The 23,016-nt window shown below is 51.2% G+C and overlaps 1 protein-coding gene across 2 annotated transcripts in view; it reads left to right on the top strand.

The window, feature by feature from the left end:
* Positions 1 to 21,805, top strand: part of PDPK1 (3-phosphoinositide dependent protein kinase 1) — a 63,839-nt gene extending 42,034 nt beyond the window's left edge. The window contains exons 7-14 of one of the 2 annotated variants that reach the window (XM_069487031.1): positions 2,813 to 2,888; positions 6,675 to 6,743; positions 6,988 to 7,084; positions 8,191 to 8,364; positions 11,696 to 11,913; positions 20,099 to 20,156; positions 20,951 to 21,103; positions 21,502 to 21,805. In XM_069487031.1, the coding sequence (XP_069343132.1) occupies positions 2,813 to 2,888; positions 6,675 to 6,743; positions 6,988 to 7,084; positions 8,191 to 8,364; positions 11,696 to 11,913; positions 20,099 to 20,156; positions 20,951 to 21,103; positions 21,502 to 21,618 (962 nt within the window). In that variant the 3' untranslated portion in view covers positions 21,619 to 21,805. The remainder of the gene's footprint in view (positions 1 to 2,812; positions 2,889 to 6,674; positions 6,744 to 6,987; positions 7,085 to 8,190; positions 8,365 to 11,695; positions 11,914 to 20,098; positions 20,157 to 20,950; positions 21,104 to 21,501) is intronic. The other variant, XM_069487032.1, reaches the window with a different exon arrangement.
* The last annotated feature ends 1,211 nt before the right edge of the window (positions 21,806 to 23,016 follow it).

The following is a 23,016-nucleotide window of genomic DNA, read 5'->3' as shown; positions in this document are numbered from 1 at the left end:
TTTTGTATGTTGAACTGACCTTGCACTCACACACTTGATCGTAGTGCCTAATCCGTTCTGTATGTTGCTGCACTTGGTTTGCTAGTCTTTCGTCCGAGGGGTAGTCGCATTTTGTGCTTTTTTTTCTGTGCTTCAGGTGTAGATCTGTGGATAAGGTGGCAGCCTGCAGCCTTGGCTTTGAAGAGAGTGTGGGTGTGTTCTGAGCTGAGAGTCACTTCTTCAGGTCCTCCCCCCCCCACTGGCTTCTCTGAGTCTGACTGGCAGATCTGTGGCACCCAGAGTGGCCGCAGTCCAGGATGTGGCACAGTTTCTTTGAACCACTTTGAGGGTGGAGACAACCCAGCCTGAGAGCCTTCTCCTTTGCCCCGACTTGTGTGGGTACCGCGAGTGGATCGGTGGTGTGGAAGAGGCAGCAGCAGCCAACAGTCAGTTCTGTGCCTGAGTTTCCAGGAGCTGGAGAAGTTGGGTCTGTGGCTAATCTCTGGGCTTCCAGAGGGCAGTAACTAGGTTCTCTGTGGTTTTCTAACACACTATCTGGGGCTCTTAACCTGGGTGTCGCAGATGAAAGTCAGGGCATCCATGAAGCTGGATAGGAGGACATTACTCATTTTCACTGACCTTCCGGTAAAGTTTAACATTTCTTTCTATTATGAATGTAGGCAACAAATGTCTCTGTTGCCAGGAGAAAGCACAGATATGTTCATGTCCTAGTAACAGTTGTCACATTACAGTAGTGGCGGCATACCTGTTACACTCACCACTACTGCAGAATTGCTGTGTAATTAGACTTGCTAAATCTTGTTATTTAATGCATTAAAGCAAATCATGTGTTACTATAAAATCTATTACTATTTTGACACTTAAATTTCATTATAATCACTTGCCTTTGTAGTCCTGTGTATTTAATGCATTTAGAAAATGATTCTCAGGACATCATCTTCTCCACACTCCATCCTATCACTAGGTTAACTAATGAGAGGTCCTTTTTCAAGGGGGTGACTTTGCATATTCGCAGGGGCTTGGAGTCCCACCTTTGGGAAGGCAGGCAAAGGAAGCAAGGGCAGGGGACACTGAGGAAAGGAGGGCAGGCTCGGAGGACCTCGAGGAGCCAGGAGGTGAGGTGGGTGGGAGGGCAGTGTGGGGCAGAATAGCTGGGGGGCACATGTAGCTATTTAAAAACACCAGCAGCTCTGTGTACTGTTTGATAGTGTGAATTATTTAATTATGCATAATATCTGTCCTTCCATATGAAAACGTATTTTTTAGAACTTAACATTTTAAAAAAGTAGAAATCACCAGAGTAACATAATTGTAGTAAAGATTGAAAACACTGAATAAGTAAGTAAAGTATCCAGTGACATCCCTGTCTCCACCAGTGGCTACGGCCCTTGACTTTTTTAAGTCTGTCACCCAGGCTGGAGTGCAGTGACACCATTGTAGCTCACTACAGCCTTAACTCCTGGGCTCAAGGATCCTCCCACTTCAGCCTCCCGAGTAGCTGGGGCGTGCCGGGCCCTGTTCCATCCTTTAGGATCAGGTGCTAGAAGTGGATTTGCTGTGTTGGGGACAGGAGGTCCTTCCTTTATGACTTTTGTTGCTTATTAAAAAGTTGTCCCCCAAACTTACACTATCATGTAGCCCCACCAGCAATGTTGCACCTGCTCCCCAAATTCTTGCCAACACTGTATTTGTATTCTTTTTTCTCTTGCTGATTTGATAGGCTATCATGTTTTAATTTGCGTTTCTTTGGTTAGTTGGGTGGTTAAATAGCTTTGTTTGTTTTTGGCTCTTGGTTTGGTTGGTTTTTGTTTGTTTGTTTGTTTTTTTCCCAGAAATCTCCTCTGTGTTTTTGGCAGTATTACTCAGGGTCCTGGCAGGACACAAATGCAGCCATGAAGTCTTTATGTGGAAGTCATTTACTGAAGGAACCATTTACAGAGCTGGATCTGTGAGCCTCCCTTGGCCTGGCCCCAGGGGCCGGGTCAGGGGCAGCTCAGAACCTGCCTGCTGGCAGGACAAGTGCAGACAGCGGCTGTTCTCTGTGGTGGCCCGAGCCCCGTCCAGCCCCTGAGCAGTGGGAGCTGGCCGGCTGGGGTTGCGGTGCTGTCTGTCGGGCCACGGCTGCTGAGAAGTCCTCTCGGTGCTTAAGGGCCACTGGGTGATGGGTGTCATCTCTGTGATGAGTGGATCCCAGGGGTCTTGGTACCCACCTTACGTCTGCAAGTGAACTTGGTGACCTTGTGCAGCACAGGCCAGTACTAGAAGTGGCAGAATGTGGAGGAGGGTCCCTGGATGAGGCCTGAGTCTCGTTCTCCTGTGGCCCCTTGACTTTCCAGCTGTTTGTGACTGAGAGTAGGGCTGTCCCTGGCCCGGAGCTGTTTCCTGTGTGCCTGCCATGTGTCTGGGAGTGCATTCGGGCACCACGGGGCCAGCAGTGAGTGAAACAGGACCCCTTGCCTTCAGGTCCCCTGGTGGGGTGCTGCTGGCAGAATGGCAGACAAGTGTGCCGAACAGGTTCTCCAGTGGTGTGTCATGGGAGTGCCAGAGAGGAGAGGGGCACAGTGTTGTAGGGGTGAGGCGGGTGTTGCCGAGCAGGTCACCTTTGAGCCAGCCCGGGGGTACCCTGGACAAGCCTCGCTCCTGGGAGTGGTCAGTCCGCTACAGGCGACCAGCACTGCCCTGCAAAAGATCCCCAGGCTACCCACACTTAAGCCATAATGTCCTGATGCACAGACACCGCCTGTGTGGCTGCCATGATTATCAAACGAGTGCCTGTCAGAGCGTGACCTTTTTTCTCTCTCCCTCTTCTCAGCCAGGGCCAACTCGTTTGTAGGAACAGCACAGTACGTTTCTCCAGAGCTGCTCACAGAGAAATCGGCCTGTAAAAGGTAACCTGCTTTTATCTGATCCATACTTCTCTTTTCTTTAAAATAGCTGCTAAGTTTTTTCATGAGGAATTAATATTTGAGCGATTGTGTTTGGCCTTTAAATAGCTAGGCATACTTTGAAAGAATTTAGCGTTTTAGATACATATGCATGCTACTTTATTATTATATTTTATACTTTTTGGGTTGGTTAATGGTTTTTGGTTTCAGACTTGATCTTGTTCATTTAGTAAAAACTATTCAGTGGGGCAAGTGTGGCTGTCCTTGGGGAGCCTGGCTGCAGGGGTGTGTGGTGGAGCAGGCTTTACAGAGCGCAGGGGAGGCCCTGGGGGCAGTGGACGTGGAAGGAGAAGGATGGAGGCAGTTTCCGGCAGGCATGAGGGTCTTCGAGAGGTACAGCTGGGTCTTAGAGGTGGCTCCGATAGCAAAAATTAGAGGTATGGGCAGTGCTGGGGGGTGTAAGGCTGGCGAGGGTCTGGGGCGGGGAGAATGGAGACGGGCCAGCACAGGCAGTGGGCAGCAGGGGGGAGGAGTCAGGGAGCCGGCAGCTGGGTCAGGACAAGTGAAGGGCCCTGTGTTGGGTGGGCGTGAGGCAGGTGGGAGACTGAGGGAGGGACATCAGAATCTGGGGTGTCACAGTTTGGAGAGCAGTTCTCTGGAATGAAGGTGTTACTTTTAGGATGGAGAAAGCCTTTAGCATTGCTGTGGAGAGATCTCCAGGCTCTACTAACACATGCCTGGGCGCCCACCCTCTGTGTGAAAAGCAGGGAATGTGCACGTCAGATTCTCTAGGAGCAAGTTCAGGGCACAGATAACTATGGTTGTTGCCTCTGGGAGCGGAGCAGGGTTGTGAGGGAGGCATCACTGTGTCTTTTTATGTTTTTAAACTTTTTAATCACGTGATATTCATTAAAAAATAGTTAAGAATTTTTTTCTGATTTTAAAATCCATACCTATTCATTATAAAGGCTTCTTGGAAAATAAGTTTCTGAACCCACTTGCATCACAAATAATTTGGTGCACAGATATGTCTTTCCAGTCCTTTGTTCCTGTGTACTCTGTGTGTGCTTACGTGATTTGTATGCGGTTGGAGTCGGACTGGATGGCCAGTTTGAATCCTGCTCCTCATGGTTCTTTGTCATTGAAATTATTTGCAGACATCTTTAACAGCTATGTGGTTTTCTGTTGTATGAGTTTATCGTAGTTCACTGAACTATTCCTTTGCTGCTGTTTGTGGAAGTGTTTCTCATTTATTCAGCACATACCAGCTTGCCTGGGTGGCACAGGAGAAGGGCACTCTGCCTTGGGAGGTGTCCTGTTGTTCACCCAGTAGGAGGGAAGGGTGCTTGCTGGGCCGAGTTCCTCCGTTTGGGTTTTTTTTAAGAGACAGGGTCTTGCTCTATCAGCCCAGGATGGAGTGCAGTGGCATAATCACGGTGCTCACTGCAGCCTCGAACTCTGGGGCTCAAGCCATCCTCCCACCTTGGCCTCCCAGAATTGGGATTACAGGTGTGAGCCTCTGTACGTGGCCCAGTTGGGTTTCAAGAAGTGTCATGGCTTGGTCTAACTGATCATTAAAAAAAATCCTTGGTACATACTACTTTCCAGAAACATTATACTGGCTTCCCCTTTTATTAATTACTTGTTATTTATTTATTTGTTTTTTTAAAATAGAGATAAGGTCTTATTCTGTCACCCAGGCTAGAGTGCAGTGGCATGATTGTACCTCACTGCAAGCTTGAACTCCTGGGCTCAAGTGATTCTTTTGCCTCAGCCTCCTGAGTAGCTGAGACTACAGGCACACACCACCACGCCTGGCTAATTTTTTTGTTTATTTATTTTTTGTGGAGATGAGATCTCATTATGTTGCTCAGGCTGGTCTTTTTTTTTTTTTTGAAGGGGGTGTTGTGTGGAGGGATGCTCAGTTTTCTTTGTTGTTGAGATAGTCTCTCACTCTGTCGCCTGATTAGAGTGCAGTGGTGTCACTGTAGTTCACTGCAACCTCCGACTCCTGGGCTCAAGTGATCCTCCTGCCTCAGCCTCCCAGGTAGCTGGGACTATAGGCGCATGCCACCATGCCTGGCTAATTTTTTGTATTTTTGGTAGAGATGAAGTCTTGCTCTTGCTCAGGCTGGTCTCAAACTCCGGAGCTCAAGCACTCCTCCCACCTCGGCCTCTCAGAGTGCTAGGATTACAGGTGTGAGCCTCTGCACCCAGCTTTCCCCTTTTATTTTTATTGGATTAAAAAAATTCTAAAATACATGTTCGTGATAAAACATTTGGTAGTTTTTGGGCCACCCAAAAAGGCCTTTCTGCTTGAATTCCATACTCCAGAGATGATCCCGTCAAGCACTGAGGCAGCTCCGTTCCCACTGCCGAGCTCTCTGCTTCCACACTGAAAGGTGGATGCTTTTCTGCCTGTTTCCTTGTGTTGCTCCCCATTTTAACTAGACTAAACAGTAAGGGAAACCACACGTAGAAGCTACAGTCATGCATTGCTTAACTATAGGGATACGTTCTGAGAAACACATCGTTAGGCGATTTCATCGTTGTGAGAACATCAGAGTGTCGTTACACGAGCCTAGATGGCTCAGCCTGCCACACACTTGTGTGTGTACCTGTGTGGTACAGCCTGTTGCTGTCGGGCTACAAACCTGTGCAGCACGTTACTGTACCGCACACTGCAGGCAACTGTAACACAGTGTGAAGTATTTGTGTATCTAAACGTTGGTTACTGTAGAAAAGGTGCAGTAAAAATACGGTCTCATGGGACCACCATCATGTACACGGTCTGCCATGGATGTGAAATGGTACGCGGCACACGGCTGTAGTTATTAAATGCCCTTCGCTCTGTGTGTGTACGTTGTGGACCAGATTTCTGCGTTGCATTTTTAAAGTGGTGGTTTTCACCCACACCTTTCGATTTCACCCTGCAGAAGGCCAGGCTGCGGCCTCTCCCAGAAGCTGACTGTATGCAGCAGCCCAGGGGCCTGCGCACGCCCAGCGCATGGGGGGAGGAGCTAGGAGTGGAGGCCGGACTTGGAGATCACAGTGTAGATGGGACCTTGGGCTGACCCTGGCCCTGAGGGTGGGAGTGGGGTGTCAGGTGAGGAGCAGCCCTGCAGGTCCCTAACAGCTGGGGACCCTTGGGAAACCTAGCTGTGTTCTGGAAATAACTTAAATTTACAACGGTAGTGTTTTTCTTTTAAAATGGATAATTGAAGTGTTTATGAAGGAGGGGTGGGGCGTTTCACAGCGGAATCCAAGAAGGGAGAGACGCACCCTGCTCTGTACCCATCTGGGGATGTTCTCATTTGCCTCCTTGGTGTGTGAGTTTGCATCTCTTCTGGGCTCAGCACTGAGTTGGTCGGGAGGGAGAAACCTGCATTTTGTGTGAGTGGCACCTTCTTGCCCCTGACTCGGGTGAGCCCTCCCAGCCCGGCCTGCCCCCTACCTTCCTGGGCACTGGGAGGAGGGTGCTTGCCGTCAGCTCTCCCTGTCATTTTACTGGAAACAGTGCCAGCACCTTCTTTAACCTCCCATCCCCTGCCCTTTGCCTGAGCTGGCTGTGTGTGGACATTGGTAACCCCTGTGGGAAGTGGCAGTGCTTCGGGGACAGCTGAACAACTGATGGCTGCCATGTGTAGACCCTCTCCGCCAGGCCCTGCCCTCTCACCTAACTGGTCTTAAAGGGCAGAGGACATTGGAGGTGACAGGTGGAAGGTGAACTGTGCCTGTGTCTTAGCTTTTACAAATGTTGTTGTTCTTTATTTTGTCCCTATCTTAAAGTTCAGACCTCTGGGCTCTTGGATGCATAATCTACCAGCTTGTGGCAGGACTCCCGCCGTTCCGAGCCGGGTAAGGAGACGGCGTGTCCTGGGCCTCTGAGCCCATCGTGGTGCCTCCCTGACAGAGGCTGTGCCCAGTTAGGAGAGGGACTTTGATGGGCACTCGTGAGTGTGTGGCCTCGTGGTTTGTTTACATCTGTGTCAGGCAACCGGGGGAGGTGCTGTGCCGTCCTGGGGAAAGCACAGCCTCACACGTGGAGGTTTGTAGGAGCCTGCCTGGAGTGATTTTTTGGTTTTTTTTTTTAATTTTACAGAAACGAATATCTTATATTTCAGAAGATCATTAAGTTGGAATATGACTTCCCAGAAAAATTCTTCCCTAAGGCAAGAGACCTTGTGGAAAAACTTTTGGTAAATATTTTGAATTTCCTCCTGGTAAGATGATCCAGTAAACACATCCTAGGTCCCTCTGAACTTGTACTCACAGAGGCTTTCCTGGAGGCACCTGTGTTTAAGACAATGTTTTTAGGTTGATAATGATTATAGATAATCATATCTTGTATCTCATGTCATAAGTCCCTCAATTTCCAAATGTCTGATTCTTGACAGGAAACTACTATATCAGGAATTATAAAATAAAAATAATAAATATAAATAAGAGGGAAACTACTGTATCATTTTGCAGTTACTCGTCAACATAGTATGTTAAGTTCCTTGTGCTAGAGCAGCTGCATTTGTTACAGTGGCAGATGCTGTAAATCCTATTTCAGTGACTTTTGTAAATGTCAACTTTAGAGTAAGCTACACGAGAATTTTAAAGATCAACCCAGGTAATACAGCAAAGAGACAGATTAACCTGGGGAAGGTGTGTCAGCTTGTGTCCTAGAAACAAGTGTCCCAGCACTGCTGTGCTTCCCTCCTTACCTGGATATTTTGGGGAGCAGGGTCAGTCCTGCCTGCGAGTGTGGTCCCAGGGTTGGGCACCCGTGTGGCCTGTTGTGCCTGTCTGCCACCTGTCCTGCCTGTCTCCTTCCCTGTCATGGGGGCCGAGGCTTGGTCCTCTTGAGGGTCAAAAGGGCGTGGCCCTGCCTTGGGGGAGATGGCTCTGCAGCCCTCCCCTCCTTGCCTGTGAGGGCCTATGAGGGCTTGCCATCCGGACCAGCTGTTCCTTCTATTTGTTGTTGAAGTGAGTCATTTGTCAGTTCCTTCTTTAGGTCCTGACTGTGTTTTACAAGGATATTTGCTGCTGTTCATGCTGTTTGAGGTTGAGATTCATTTTCAGTGGCAGGTGGGAGGGTTGGGAGTGGGGCAGAGTCTTGAGAGCTGCCACAGGACCTTGGAACATGGCTCAGTCATCCCTGGTGCTCTGTGGGGTGGGTGGGCCTAGGGGCTGGGCCACGGTGTCGCTGCTCCTTCCAGGAGATACAGAGAATTGAAAAAAATCACTCGAAAAGAATCTTTCTTTGTCAGAATTACATTTTCAGCCTGACAATGAGTTGTCTTAACTGTTGTTCAAGGTTTTAGATGCCACAAAGCGGTTGGGCTGTGAAGAAATGGAAGGGTACACACCTCTTAAAGCTCATCCGTTCTTTGAGTCCATCACGTGGGAGAACCTGCACCAGCAGACACCGCCAAAGCTCACGGCTTACTTACCAGCCATGTCGGAGGACGACGAGGACTGCTACGGCAACGTGAGACAGCTCGGTGTGGGGTGGCCCAGGCAGAGATGAGTTCTGCTCGTGCTCTGCCAGCGTGGCTCCCCTGTGCATGTTGCGCCCACTTGTGGCGGGACCCTGTGCACGATAGTGGCTGCGAGGGGAAGACGGAGCTGATTTTGTAGACCTGTTGGTGGTTGAACATTTTGCTGCCATGAGGTGGTGGCTGGTGAGGTGCCCTGGGTGGGCTAGTTCCTCGTTCTCATTTCCTCAGCTGTGGTTAGTCTGACGAGTTTTCACCCAGAGGGTGTAGCTGGAGCCAGGGGGAGCAGCACCTGCACTTGCTCCCTGCAGAGCCCCTGCGAGGCTCCCTGGCAGCGACTTTGAGCCTGGTGCCTTTGTTACTGTGTGTCTGGGACAGTCCGGAATGCCGCTTACCTTTTCGACAGAAACCTGGAGTGCTGCCTTTCTGAACTTCTGTGAGACGGTGTTGGAGGTGGGCACCAGTCACTGTCCGCTTTGGTGCGTGTAGGAGCAGGCGCCGTACAGCCCCGGCGGCACCGCCCCGGGTCCGTGGGACACTGATGGTGCTGGCTTTGAGGCTGCTTGTCTCCCAAGACTTGTTGCAGACAGAGGGTCTTAAATGCACTGTGTTCTCTAAAGTTTTTCATTGTGGCAAATGTGAGCCATACCCAGAAGGGACAGAGGCCGTCCTGAGTGGCAGGCTCCTCACTGCTTCCAGGCACGTTCCCTCTAAGCTGCTCTCACCGTCTTCCATCTCCCCTGGCATTGGAATGTGATTGTAGAAGTTGCCATTGTCGTTGATACCCGTTCTTCTGGCTTGACTTCGGTCCCTGTGGCTTATTCTAACCACTTACCATGTATGGAGCTCCACTTCAGTTGACTGCAGAATTCTAGATTTTATCTAAGTCATCCAAAGCTAAATTAAAATTACTACTGGTATTGCTTCTTGGAGATCAAGGGTTCCCTATGTCTCCTGCTCCCTGCACAGCACACTCTCCCTTCCCAGTCCTCAAGTGCCCTTTGTGCCCAAACTTGAAGGGAGCTGGGCCTGGAGAGCAGTCTGTGCCAACCTGCCAACCTCCCACTTGGGGCTGTCCGTGGCCCCTGTGAGTGCACGCTGCTGAGGACTTAGCCCCAGGAGCCCGCCCTGGGTGCTCCTGCTCATGCCAGCGAGAGTGGCAGGAGCTGCTGGGCCTGCTGTTGCCGCGGAAGTCGCACCTGGGACTGGCAGGCAGCAGTTTGGCCCTTGGGCTTCGGGCCCTGTTGCTAGTCGCTCCTGGGAGGTAGCCGAGCACTGAAGGAGCCACGTAGGCTCCACTTGTGTCTGATCTCCGCACCCAGAGCTTCTCTTCCCATGGGGTGCGGGTACCCCTCGGCCCCGTGTCTGTGCCTGTTGGGAACTCTGGTTGTCGTCTGTGAAGTCGGGCTCAGTGTGTTTGCTTTTTGTTAGATGGCTCATCCTTAGCTTCCAAAAGCTGTGTGGTTTGAAAGGCTTGGAGAGTGTCCAGGCAGAGAGCTCCCCGTGCCAAACCCGTATTCGGGTGGTGAGCGAGTCTTGGGAAAGATGTTGGCCTGGAGGGGTGGCGCACACAGACGGAGCCTGTGCCGCTCCCTCCCTGCAGGGGGCGTGGACAGCAGGTCAGGAAGGGGACAGTTACATCTGAGAAGCTCCAAGAGTTGGTTGCCTTTTCAGCAGGGAGGGGGCTTCTGCTGGTGGGAGGTGCTGGCAGCTGTCATCCACTCTTGATTCAGGGTGTAAGGAGAACAGGCACTTCATTTTCTCCAGTTTGCGTCATTTCCTGCCAATTGCCGATGGCGATATTTGTCGCTGGACTCAGCACTTTTTGGAGACTAGTGAACAGGCCCGAGGCTGGTGCATCTTGGAGGAAGGGTTGCGTGGGGCACTGCCTCCCTGTCCGCTGGGGAGCACCTCATCCAGCTCGTGTTCCCCTTGTCCACACATCCTTCCGAGGCCCGAGTCTGTGCCTGGTTGGTGCTGCTGAGTGGGGAGGCTGGAGAGTAGGACAGGGCATCTGGAGCTTTCTGTGGGGGCAGTACAGTGGAGCCCCCACGAGGGAGGAATGGCCAGAGACGCGAAGGCTGGCTGTGGGTTCAGTGTTGGCCAGCAGGCTGTGACCTTGGGCCAGTTTCCGAGCCTCAGTTTCCCCATTTCAGCAGTGGGGACAACATTAATAAGTACCTTGCTGGCTCCAAAGGCATGCGTTACCCCTGGTGGGGTGCCCACAGGAGGCTCTGTAGACTTTGAGATGCTGTGCGGGGGCAGCCTCGTGCCCTGGAGCCTTCAGGGAGGAAGTGAGCGTGTGCCGGGGACTGTCCTGGAGTCCCTCCCCACTGGGAGCGGCAGGGCAGTGCTGAGGCTGCTGTCTGGTGTGCTGTGTGGCTGCAGGAGTGGGTGCACGCTGCGGAGGGAGGACTGCAGGTGGGGGTGACCTCTGTGAGTGGCAGCCGGTGCCCTCTTTCTGGAGGCACGGGGGGTGTGGAAGGATGTGCTGCACTCATCACAGCTGTTGCTGGTGGCAGCTTCTCTTCTACCCCTCACTGGCCTCAGCAGGGTTCAGGTGTAGGGCATGCAGCCTGGGAGGCCAGCTGGCCAGGTGCCCACCTGCCCAGGTCTGTGCTGGGGGCTCTTTGGCCCTGTCCGCAGCTCCAGGAGTGTGTTAGTGCACAGGCTGTGCCCGTTTGGCACATTTGTGATTACGTCATTTTTTGTGTCAATACTAGTTTGTAGTTTTCTCTGGAATAACAGGCACTTTGTCTATATTCAACTCAATCTTTGCTGACGTTAAAAGTAATATTTTTTAAAAAACAGAATGCAGTTAGTCAAATCGAAATATGTAGTGCCCACCACAGACTCGGAAGACCCCGGGACCAAAACAGGAGGGCACCTGGGTGCTAAGGGCCTGTATCCTGGCCTGAGCCCAGCTGGGCTTCTGCTGGGAGGAGGGTGGATCCTCTGGTCCCTTCTCTTCTGAGCATGCGTCCCAATCCCCCACCTCCAGGGGGCAGCACAGGGGCTGTCAATGCCACACGGAATGAGGGGCCCCGGGTCCCCTCTTCCTGGAGGTGAAGACTGAGGTTTAGCCCGTCCCATTGGAAGAGGAACTCGGACCAGGCAGGATCCCGCCATGCCGTGGTTGAATGGCCACATGTCCACTTAACCAGAGAATCTGAGCTGCCCCCACTTGCCAGCAGCACCCGGGCCTCGCACCTGGGCACGTGTGAGCTCGCTAGGTGTGAGGGCAGCAACGAGGGGAGTGGGTGTGGGTCTTTGGTCCTCAGAGGTGAGCTGAGGGGCTCTCTCACTCTCCCTTCTTCTCTGCAGTACGACAATCTCCTGAGCCAGTTTGGCTGCATGCAGGTGTCATCGTCGTCTTCCTCCCACTCCTTGTCTACTTCGGATGCGAGCCTGCCCCAGAGGTCGGGCAGCAACATAGAACAGTACATCCACGATTTGGACACTAATTCTTTTGAACTGGACTTACAGTTTTCCGAAGAAGAGAAGAGGTTATTATTGGAGAAGCAGGCTGGTGGAAACCCTTGGTAAGAATTTGCAGACATAAGCAATGCTCCGTGTGGAATTGCACTGTGAACGCGTGGGAATGGGAGACTCGGGAGCACCTGCGGGGGCCACAGCAAGACCCAAGGTGGGCGTCTTCACCTGGTCACTGCCTCCCACAGCTACCTTGGACGCCCAGCAAAGTGGACCCTCAAGGGTGCGGTTGGAAATGGGTGTTTAGGAGGCACTGGGCCTGGGGGGTGGGGGTTGGGGTGGGGCGTGGGTTTGCAACCCTCAGGTGCGATGGTGGGCAGGGTGAGGGTGGCTCTCCTGCCGTGCCGGCTTTTGGATGTTCCTAGTGTGGATGTAGATTCACTGGGATTTAAATAACCGCTGTCCTGTGCTGAGACATTTGGGGCGTTACTGAGGTTTTGCTGTTGTATATCATCTTTTACACAGAGTGTTTCCCACTTGACTGGTTATTTCTTTTGGGGTGAATCCTGGGGGTGGCATGTGTTCTGAGGGTGTGCACATTTTAAGAAGGCCGTGGTGTATACCAGTGGTGCCAAGAATCTGAGTTTCCCAGTGGCCTTGCCTGCCCTTGAGTGTTTTGATGCAGTAAAAATGGGCTCATGTGAATTTTCACTTTTATGCTAATTGAAGCAAACATCTTCTATGTTCATTGGCCATTCATGTTTTTTTTTTGAGGTACTTTGTGTCCTTTGACTTTTTTCTTGTATGTTTTGCATCTTTTTAAAATTGATTTTTTAGAGCCATATATATATGAAGAATATTCTCCATCGTATATTTTGCCAACGTTTTTCTTCAGTTTGTCTCTTTAGTCTGTTGATGCTGTGTTATATGCAAGTGGCAAATTCTTCCAAGTCCATCCTGTCCCTGTGTTTATGTTTTCCATCTTAGTCTGTTGAGAAGGTTGTCTCTGCCCCAATATTTCTACCGGCACTTCATGCATTTTTATGCTTCCACCTTTTTTGTGGGCAGAAAGGCGCCCAAGGCAGGTAGGGCGACAGGAAGGAGTGTTGGGGTGATGGGAGGGAAGGACGAGGTGTAGGGGCAGGTTTGAGGACAGTGTGACTTAGGCGTCTTCCGTGGGGAGGAACGAGAGAATGGAGGTGAGCTCTCGGCCACTCGCCAGCATGGGGGTGAGACTGGGGTTCTGAACGTTTAGAAGTTCTCACCTCTGGAACAGCTGAGCACAGATGTTGGCCAGTAGCGATCTACAATGCTAGCATTTAAACTTGTCGTTTAACTCACTGTTTCCTACAGGGTTGTTGCTAGGAGTATCAATATGTACTGAGCAGGAGAAAGGGTTTTTGGTCAGTTTGAGCTGTGCTGACTAGGCACCTCCTAGCAGGTGTGTGGTGCGTGTTCTGGTTGTTGCAGGAGCTTCTAGACTGGTGTGCTGGGCTCTCTGAGAATGGTCTGCCTTGTCCTCTCCACAGGCCTGGCCAGGGGCGCTTTCTCTGCAGAGCCCAGCCAAGAAATGCTGTCTGCACATGCATGCGCGTTTCAGCTCCTTTGGTGACTCCCCAGACGGCCCCTGTGCGTCTCTGCCTTGGTGCTGGGCAGGACAGCAGGTGCCGCTGGCTGTAGGCCAAGATGCACATCCTCCTGCCTGCTTCCTTTGTGTTCAGGCTTCGCCTCCCTTCCCTCCAGACTTCAGGCCATTTTAGAAGCTGATGGCTGCCAAGAGCTTGAGGGATCTCTTAATTTGGTCGGTGGGAGATCCTGCAAGTATAGAACCGTGTTTCTTGCCAGCCACGGTGGCTCATGTTTGTAGTCCCGGCACTTTGGGAGGCCAGGGTGGGAGGATCACTTGAGCCCAGGAGTTACGGCTGCAGTGAGCTGTAATTGCACCACTGTACTTGAGCCTGGGTGACAGAGCAAGATCCTGTCTCTAAAAGAAAATTTTATCTGAAACTTACTTTGTATTTAATATTTTATTTTAAAATGAAATTTACAATATTTTTCATATTTATGTGTGGATCATTGACTTAAAAAGGGAGACGGCTTGCTTTCTCAGCCCCCTGTGGCACTTCATCTAGAGACGATAAAAAGCAGCAGCTGACGCTTCAGAGAGCCGTGGCTGGTGGAGGGAGGGCTCTTCCAGGGAAACCGGGCAAAGCTGCAGATGTAAAGGAGAATGGGACAGAAGCTGCCTTTGCCTTGGCTGCGTGGACCTTAAGGCTGCCAGTTTGCGTCTGTGAACAGACGTTTTCACATGTTATCATGGTACCAGTTGCAACATCACTTTGAAACTTATCAGAGTTTTCGAGATAAAGGGATTTTTGAATTTAAAAGAATCATTTTAAACACATATGTGATGAGCTCTTTTTTTTTTTTTTTTTTTTTTTTTTTTTGAGACAGAGTCTCACTCTGTTGCCCGGGCTAGAGTGAGTGCCGTGGCGTCAGTCTAGCTCACAGCAACCTCAAACTCCTGGGCTTAAGCGATCCTACTGCCTCAGCCTCCCGAGTAGCTGGGACTACAGGCATGCGCCACCATGCCCGGCTAATTTTTTGTATATATATATTTTTTAGTTGTCCATATAATTTCTTTCTATTTTTAGTAGAGATGGGGTCTCACTCTTGCTCAGGCTGGTCTCGAACTCCTGAGCTCAAATGATCCGCCCACCTCGGCCTCCCAGAGTGCTAGGATTACAGGCGTGAGCCACCACGCCCGGCCGTGATGAGCTCTTTAAAAGCCAAAGTTGGTTGTTGCAGCTTTCAGACTAGAAATTAAAGAGCTGCCGCTCCTACAGAGAAGGTGCGTTGTCGAGGCTGGAAGCGCCACATGGTGGCTGGGAGACAAAAGCCTGGAGCTGAGACGTCCCAGCACTCGGCTGTCCCCAGTGCAGTAGAAACTTGCTGGAGTCGAGGTGTGACTGCAGACACAAAGTGGGACTGACTCCTTCTGTTGCCAGGTTGTGCTTTTGCCTCACAAACGGTGGCTCTGCCGTCAGGACCAGGCTTGTTGCTTTGCTCTTGTTCCCCCAGCTTCTTGTCAGAGTCCTTTCACCTGAGTGCTTGGCAACGGCGCACATGGTGCTGCACCAGTCGAAGTGAGGGGTGAGTGTTTGAATGTCACGGTTTCTTACGGAGCAAATGTGTTCTCATTTGCACGGATGGTACAAAAGCCGTGGTGGGTTGCTGGCTGCTGAGCACGACTGTAGGCCAAGGCACCAAGGAGTGCCAAGTGACGCCAGCTCTTCACAGCCACTCGCTCCCAGAGGGGAGAGAACAGAACTAGTCTCGATCCTGAGCGTTCGTTAACAAAAGGGCCAAACCATGATTTCTATGACAGGGCGGCCCGTTTGTCATCTGTGGCAAACGTATCTTGCTCTTGCTGTTGCTCTGTAAACCTATCTGCCCTTCCTCAGTAAACTTTGTTTCATGCTTGGGGAAAAAAAAAACCAAACATGCCTTTTGTTAAATGCCGTGTGACGAAACTAGAAGTGTGCAGAAACACTGCAAACCCAAGCGCGGCAGCCGTCTCGCGGAGAAGCGCTGGTGTGGCCGTCGGTGTGCTCTGCCTGTGGAGTGTCTTCCTCACGGGCAGGTCTCACAGGCAGACGGAGGCTGTGCAGACTTGGCTATTTGGCCAGCGTTTTTCTTGAAAACGATTGGAATGAGCTTGCCACTTCAAGGAAAACAACTGCCAGTATTTATACTAATGATAAAATTGAAATCTTCAAGTGAAAATTAGTATTTTGGAAAACTGAGCTTGACATCTTCCCAATACTCAAAGTTATTTTTGAATAGTGATATCAGTGAATCAATCTGTTGTATTGTAGATTGAAATTTATCAACATTTGGAAGCTCTACATAACTCAGCAAACCAATACTTTCCAGGTGACCAATGTATAGCACTATAAAGTCATGTAAGAGTAGAAGATCCATTCAAGCTACGAGGCAGATTGATGGGATTTTAATGTCGCAGTGCATGAAAAATTCATTGTTACGAATTCAGATTCCATATTGCAACCAACCTTTAAGAAACTGCCACTTGTTGGGTTGTGGTGTGGTACCAAAGAAGAATGTCAACAAATATCTTAAAAGCCTATTAAAATGTCCCTCCCCCTTACACCTATTTACCTGAGTGGGACTGGGTTTTCCACGTCCTCCTGCCTGCATGAGAGCTCGTGTGGAGCGAAGGCACGGCGGGTTGAGAGCCCAGCTCTCTTCTCATTAGCCCACACGTTCAGGAGATTTGCAGAACGTACTGCAGTACCACTCTTCTCATTCATTATTTTGTTTTAGAAAATAGCTGTTTTTAAAATGAAATTTACATTGATATGAATGAGTTTATTGTTTTTAATGATTAAATAAGTATTTGAAAATGCCTCAGTTTTAGTTTCTCACGAAGTACACATCGATCAATATAACCCAGGGAAAGGGAAGCTCTCTGAGGTCTTGTGCAGAGTGGAAGAGAAAGGGCTGCCCCGAGCAAAGGCTGCCCACCAGCCACCCCTGCGGGCTCCTCCCTTGCCTGAGGGGAAGCCAGGTCCCGCTCTTCACGAGGTGTCAGAAAAAGCTGCAAATGAGCTCTGGCAGCCACTCTGCAGCTCTCCTGGGAGTGGCTATGTGCTTCCCTGCTGCTGGCCTTGCCCTTGGCTTTGGCCTTGGGCGTGGATCCTTGAAAATGGTCTTTTCAGGGTCTGGGTGGGGGGCCTCAGGGGAGGAGGTGAGAGCACTCTGACTTTGGAATCAGGAAAAGGGGGCTTTACATGGTCACCCCTTGTGAATGGATGGGGGTGGGCCCCTCAGTCCCTGCACCCTCATCTGTGCAGAGGTGGGGAGAGAGATCTCTGTCCAAGGGGAGCCAAAATGCCAGATGTGAAAGTGAGACGTCTGCTGAAAGGTCCTGTTTTTGTGCTGAGATAGGCGTGTTTCCAGTGTGGGTTTGGCTGTGGCTGTGAATCTCCGGATGCTGCCTGCGGCCTGCCAGGGAGAGTAAAAGGGCACTTAGGGCCGGGCTTTCTTTGGAAGAGTGGGGATTGACTTGTTGACGTAAAAATCCAAAATGCTTCCTTTAAGTGCTTAAACTTTTGAAAGTCGATAAATAGCCTATTGTAATCTAATTGTTATCTAAGTGAACGGACTCTGGTGTTTCTGCTGATAATGGGGCTTGATCGACTGTCTCCGTCCATCCCTCTGAGTTCTGGCTCCTGGCCACAGTGGAGTGGGGCGTGTCCCCTGTGGGTGAAGCTGGGGAGGTGGGGCCCGCACCGTGTGCGTGGGGTCCTCGTCTGCTCCCTGTAGCGCCAGGCTGTGCTGTCGCTGTGGCCTCAGCCTCACCAGTGTGAGTGATGACACTGCTGTGAGGGTCTCCGTGCTCCTCCTCTCGTTTTTCCTTAGGGTAGATTTCTGGACATGAGGTTACTTCTCCACGCACATTTCCAAATTGCTTTTCAGCGAGTCCTCGTTCCGGGCCGTCGGTGCTAAGTGAGAACAGCACTTTGAGCAGCTCCGTGCCAGGGCTCCCGGCACCCCAGGGGACAGTGGGCCGTAGTGTTCAGTTCCTGTCCTGTGTTCAGGGCCGCTGAGGACTTTTTTGTGCCACCTGATTTCTCTTTTGGGAATTTCCAGTTTGTGTCCTTTGTTCAGATTTCGGTTGAGAGATTAGGCCTTTCATGGCACTTTTTAGTTGCTCCGTGGAGTACAGATGTTGCCCCTTTGTAGGCTGTAGTTGCTGGAAATCTCTCCCAGTCTGTTTGCCTGTTATCTGGGTTATTTTTGAAGGTAGAGATTGTCTCTGTTCTCGTGGAGTCATGTCTGTTGCCCCGTGTTTGATGACTTCTTTTGCTTTCAGCTTGGAAGGTAACTCTGCTCGCATAGGCTTGAGGAATTATCCTCTTACCTTTTCCTTCTAGTCCTTCTCTTCAGTTAATATCGTGAACTGTCTCCCTTGCCATCCTTTCTGGCACTTTGGTGCATTGTGAAGGCTGAGGCTGGAAAGACACCGTCAGGCCCCATCGCCTCCATGCCAGGCTTCCCTGAGACCTGGAATTCAGTGCCCGCAGCCCCGTGCACCTGTAGCCGGGCTCCCTGAGGAGTTGGCCAGTGAGAGCTCTCCCCAGGCTGAGTGCAGAGGGACTCTGCCTCCCACACTGACTGTCCCCCCAGTGTGATCTCACCAATCTGTCTTCTCTGAATCATCCCTTGGGATTCTTTACCTGATGTCAAACCCTCATGCGATAGGGCCCGTCTGTCAGAATGGGCTTTCTGTCGGGCTCCATGGGTTTGTCTGTGTATTCGGTGCTTTGTGTTGCGGTAGCTCCTGCTTGTCATGTCCTTTGCAAGAATCTCCTTGGTTTGCTGTCTCTGTCTTCCGAGCATGTGCGTGTGTGTGTGTGTGTGTGTGTGTGTGTCTGTGTGATGGTTAAATACCTGAGAGAGGGTGTGTGTGTGTGGTGGTTAAATACCTGAGAGAGGATGTGTGTGTATGTGTGTGTGTGTGTGTAGGTGGTTAAATACCTGGAAGAGGGTGTGTGTGTGTGTGGTGGTTAAATACCTGAGAGAGGATTGAATGTTCCCCGTACAGGTCACAGCACTCTTGTTCAAAATCTTAAGTGGTTTTTTTATTTGTTTGTTTGGTTTTTTTTTTTTTTTTGAGACGGAGTCTTGCTCTGTTGCCTGGGCTAGAGTGCCGTGGTGTCAGCCTAGCCCACAGCAACCTCAAACTCCTGGGCTCAAGCGATCCTCCTGCCTCAGCCTCAGCCTCAGCCTCCCAAGTAGCTGAGACTACAGGCACGTGCCACCATGCCCGGTTAATTTTTCTATTTTTAGTTGTTCGGTTAATTTCTTTCTATTTTTAGTAGAGACGGGGTCTCGCTCTTGCTCAGGCTGCTCTTGAACTCCTGAGCTCAAACGATCCTCCCGCCTTGGCCTCCCAGCGTGCTAGGATTACAGGCGTGAGCCACTGCGCCTGGCCAAGATCTTGGTTGTTTGCAAAACCCGCACAGTGCCTCATTGGTGACAAGGTCTCTCTCAGGGCAAGCCTGGCACTGGTCAGGTCGGGTGGGTCACGTGGTGCTGCCAGCTCTGCCAGTCTTCTTACTGGCAGAGCTTCTTCTTGGTCCTGTGGGGAGCCAGGCAGGTATGGGGATGTGCTCAGATCTTTACTTGGTCGTCTTATGCCTTTTTCTTTTCTTTTCTTTCTTTCTTTTTTTTTTTTTTTTTGAGACAGGGTTTCACTCTGTCTGTCACCTGGACTGGAGTGCAGTGGCATCATCATAGCTCACTGTAACCTCAAACTCCTGGGCTCAAGTGATCCACCTCAGCCTCCTGAGTAGCTAGGACTACAGGCATGTGCCACCACGCCTGGCTAATTTTTTTAAAAAAATTTTTTGCAGAGACAGGGTTTTGCTGTTGTTCAGGCTGGTCTTGAACTCCTGGGGTCAGGTGATCCTCCTGCCTCAGCCTCTCAGAGTGCTGGGATCAAGATGTGTGAGCCACACACGCCCGGCCAAATATATTTGTATAGTAGACCCTCTAATCAGGAATTTCAGTAAAATCAGATGGAACATAAATCAGTAACTGTTAGTTTTAAACGCCAAACGAGGTCAACTGCAGATATTAAAACAATTTCTTAAACTCCTAAGAATCAAAGTGAGGTATACTTGCTAACGACGTGTATTAAATCAAAGCCTGTATTTGAGGCTTTCTTTTCCAAATTCCTGCTGTATTTCAATTAAAGTATTTTAGTGGTAGAAATGCCCAAGGTGTTCTTAAGCCAAGTACAGCTTGAGTCTTTCAGGGCTTTGTGATCCTAATCTACTCAGTGGATCCTGAGCACTGAATCGTGGATCCCAACTTGGGAGTGACTTAAGAATGACCTCGTCCTGCTGACTCCCAGGGCATCCAGTGTGCTTTCGTCACAGCTGTTACGGTGACCACGTGGGTGTGCGCTGCGTGCTCGGTTCTGCGGACCACCCTGTCCGCCTCTCCTGCGCAAATGCCGAGAGGTGACAGCAGGCCGTGTTTGTGGTCTCCGTAGACTCTGGTCCAAACACAAACTAAAAACTCTCCATGGCAGTGGGTGCATTTGGAGTTTTCTCCTGTTACTGAAGGGAGGATGGATCTTTGAGGGGTGGATAGAGTCCACAGAGGCCACTGGGGAGTTTGTTTGAAGGGAGAAGCGCGGAGAATTTCTGTCTGTAACTCTCATGTGAGTGTCTCATTCTTGTTTCTTTTTTTTTTTTTTTATAGGCATCAGTTTGTAGAGAATAATTTAATACTAAAAATGGGTCCAGTGGATAAGCGAAAGGTGAGTCAAATTCCTGTTGCTTTTTGTGCAAGTTGGTGTCTTCCTCCTGGTCCTAACTCAGGGTCAGATCTCCTTCCTCTGGCTCCTGCCACGACCTGTTGGACATGGCTTCCTCCATTCCGGTTCACTTTTTAGCGATCGTCTCTAGCTTTCATAGCTAAGGAAGATTTAAGCCACTCGGGATCGGTTTGGAATCACCCAGGTAGGCAGCAAGCGTCAAAGCGTCTCGGTCGGGAGCCCAGGTTCTCCCTGGTACGCGGTGCTTGCCGGTTCCAAGCTCTCTGTCAAGTTGAGGACGCAGATATCTTAGCACGTAGTCTAATATTTCATTAGAAGTGTTTTTAAAGCACTTAAGAGTTGTTACTTACTGTGTTTTATGGATTAAATGGATTGTGTCAGAAAATATCAGAGCCCATGTGCTGGCCTGGGGCTCCTGCCAGGCATGGGCTTCTGACCTCCATTCCTGGCCGGGTCCTCCTGGAGTGAGAATCTGTGAGGGGCCGAGGCGTGGCTGCCGAGGGCAGCAGAGGGGCCAGGGAGCAGTGGGCCCAGCCGTCATTGGGGCCGTCTGCGCTAGCTCAGCAGCAGGCACCTGTGCTGCGGTGTCCGAGACTTGAGCAGCTGGGCCTAGGTGCGGAGGAGGTATCCCAGGTGAGTGGACAGGTGGCTGTGGTGGTCCCTGTGCACCGAGTGACTCTGGGGACAGTCCATGCTCTGAGGCAGCAGTAAGTGTTGTCAGCAACCACTTCGGAGCCTTGATAAACAGGGTCTTTTTTTTTTTTTTTTTTAATCAGGGTTTATTTGCACGACGACGACAGTTATTGCTCACAGAAGGGCCACATTTATATTATGTAGATCCTGTCAACAAAGTCCTGAAAGGTGAAATTCCGTGGTCACAAGAACTCCGACCGGAGGCCAAGAATTTTAAAACTTTCTTTGTTCACACGGTGAGCCTGTTCCCAAGGATCCCTGTTTGCAGGGTGGTTGGAGGCTTTTGTGCCTCCGAGGGGAAGCATCTAAGTGCTTTGGCCAGGGAGGAGCAGCTGGGGTCAGGGCAGCTGTGTCCCCTTCCCTGCGTCCCAGGGGCCCATGCTAATGGCTCAGTCCCAAGTGGGGCCAGGACACACCCTGTGCTTGTTTTTCAGTTTGGGGGTGACCTGAGGAGGGCAGGTCATTCACCTGTCTATTTAATTTCTGCATGTGTGGAGTGAAGAAACCCACCCTGTTCACGTGCTTCCGGAAGGTGCCTGCAGTGCCAGCAGCAGGACCACGATTCCCTCACAGGCTGGGGTGTGGGTTCTGGTGGGCCTCCCTTGAGAACGGTGGATGGCTTCTGTCTTTGCAGCCTAACAGGACGTATTACCTGATGGATCCAAGTGGGAATGCTCACAAGTGGTGCAGAAAGATCCAGGAGGTTTGGAGGCAGCGATACCAGAGCCACCCGGATGCTGCTGTGCAGTGACGTGGCCTGTGGCCGGGCTGCCCTTCGCTGCCAGGACACCTGCCCCAGCGCGGCTCGGCCGCCATCCGGGACGCTTCCAGACCACCTGCCAGCCATCTCAAGGGGAACGCAGAAGGCGGAAACCTTGCAGCTTTTTTATTTAAAAGAAAAGAAGAAAAAAAATACCCAACCACACAAAGAACAAAACCAATAACAAACAGGAATTCAGGGTTGCTTTGCTTGCTCTCTGTGCTCCGTGGAGGCTTCCACGCGCCCTTGTCGCTGTGGGGACCCAGCTCCGTGCACGTCAGCCCAGTTCCCGCCCAGACTAGTGGACAGACGTGGCGTTACCGGCTTCTCCTAGCATCAGTCAGAATCGTGTGCTGTGCCCTCCCGCCCCGTGCTGGCCCTGCCCTGGTCGAGGGGACCGGGTGTGTCTTGGCTCTTCCCCCTTCCTGACACATGATCATGGAACCCTTCTCCAGGGAGGGAGCTTCTGTAGTTTCACTGGGGTGGCCACCAGCCCTGTGCTGGAGGGTTCTTGGCTTCTGTGCGTGTGCCCTCTTTCTTGCGTCCCTGTTGATGGCCCTTAGGTGCAGCTGGGCCCCTTGTGTGTCTCTGGCATGGCTCTGGTGGCAGGATTTCTGTGGTCTCTGCCATTTGCAGGCAGACTCCATGCAGTGAGAAGCAGGAGGGCGTGGAGTGACATGGGCAGGGGTGCCACCCGAGGGCTCGGCTTCCTGGTTCCACTGAAGCTTGTTGGTCTCTGGGGCTGGAAGCTGAGCCCATGCCCGGGAGGGGGCGGCAGCAGAAGTGAGCCTGATTAGCACCCCCAGGGTCATTGCAGGGAAGACAGAGTCCTGCCCCGAGGCCCAGGTGAGGCCAGGAGGTGCCTTGGAGAATTCAGCCAGAGCAGATTGGGCCTGTTGGCCTCCACGGGGAGGAATGAGGCCCGGGCCCTTCCAAGAGTCTCTTGAAAGGTTTAAGTGTGCAGGCCTCCCTGATGGGTGGAGTAGGGTCTGAGAGAGAATGCTGGGATTAACAGACCAGGTGTTTCAGTCTCCTGCAGACAGCAGCTGAGTGCAGGTGCCCAGTGTCACATGCACCCTTTTTATATTATGGTTAAACATTTCTCAGAGCCGAGTTTTTATATCTCTTCGTTGAAAACCTAAAAGCCTCCTTACATTGCTGAGTCACCTAGTCCCATAAAGAGTGGACTTTGCCTGTTGGCGCTGCGTGGAAGGTGAGAATAGTGCACTTACCCTGGGCTTGCCTGGTCTGGTTTCCTCTGCTTCCCTTCGATGCGTTGGTGGTGGTGCGCTGCTGTGTAGTACAGTCCGAACGCATCAGTGTGTTGCCTTGCTACTCCCCAGGTGGAGAGAGCTGCTGAGGCCTGGCAGGGCTGGGCTATCCTGTTCC

The sequence above is a fragment of the Eulemur rufifrons genome, chromosome 14 (assembly GCF_041146395.1).
Source record: "Eulemur rufifrons isolate Redbay chromosome 14, OSU_ERuf_1, whole genome shotgun sequence".
NCBI classification, from domain to species: domain Eukaryota; kingdom Metazoa; phylum Chordata; class Mammalia; order Primates; family Lemuridae; genus Eulemur; species Eulemur rufifrons.
Note: the sequence above shows the minus strand (reverse complement) of the source record. Positions and strands in the feature narration are given on the sequence as shown.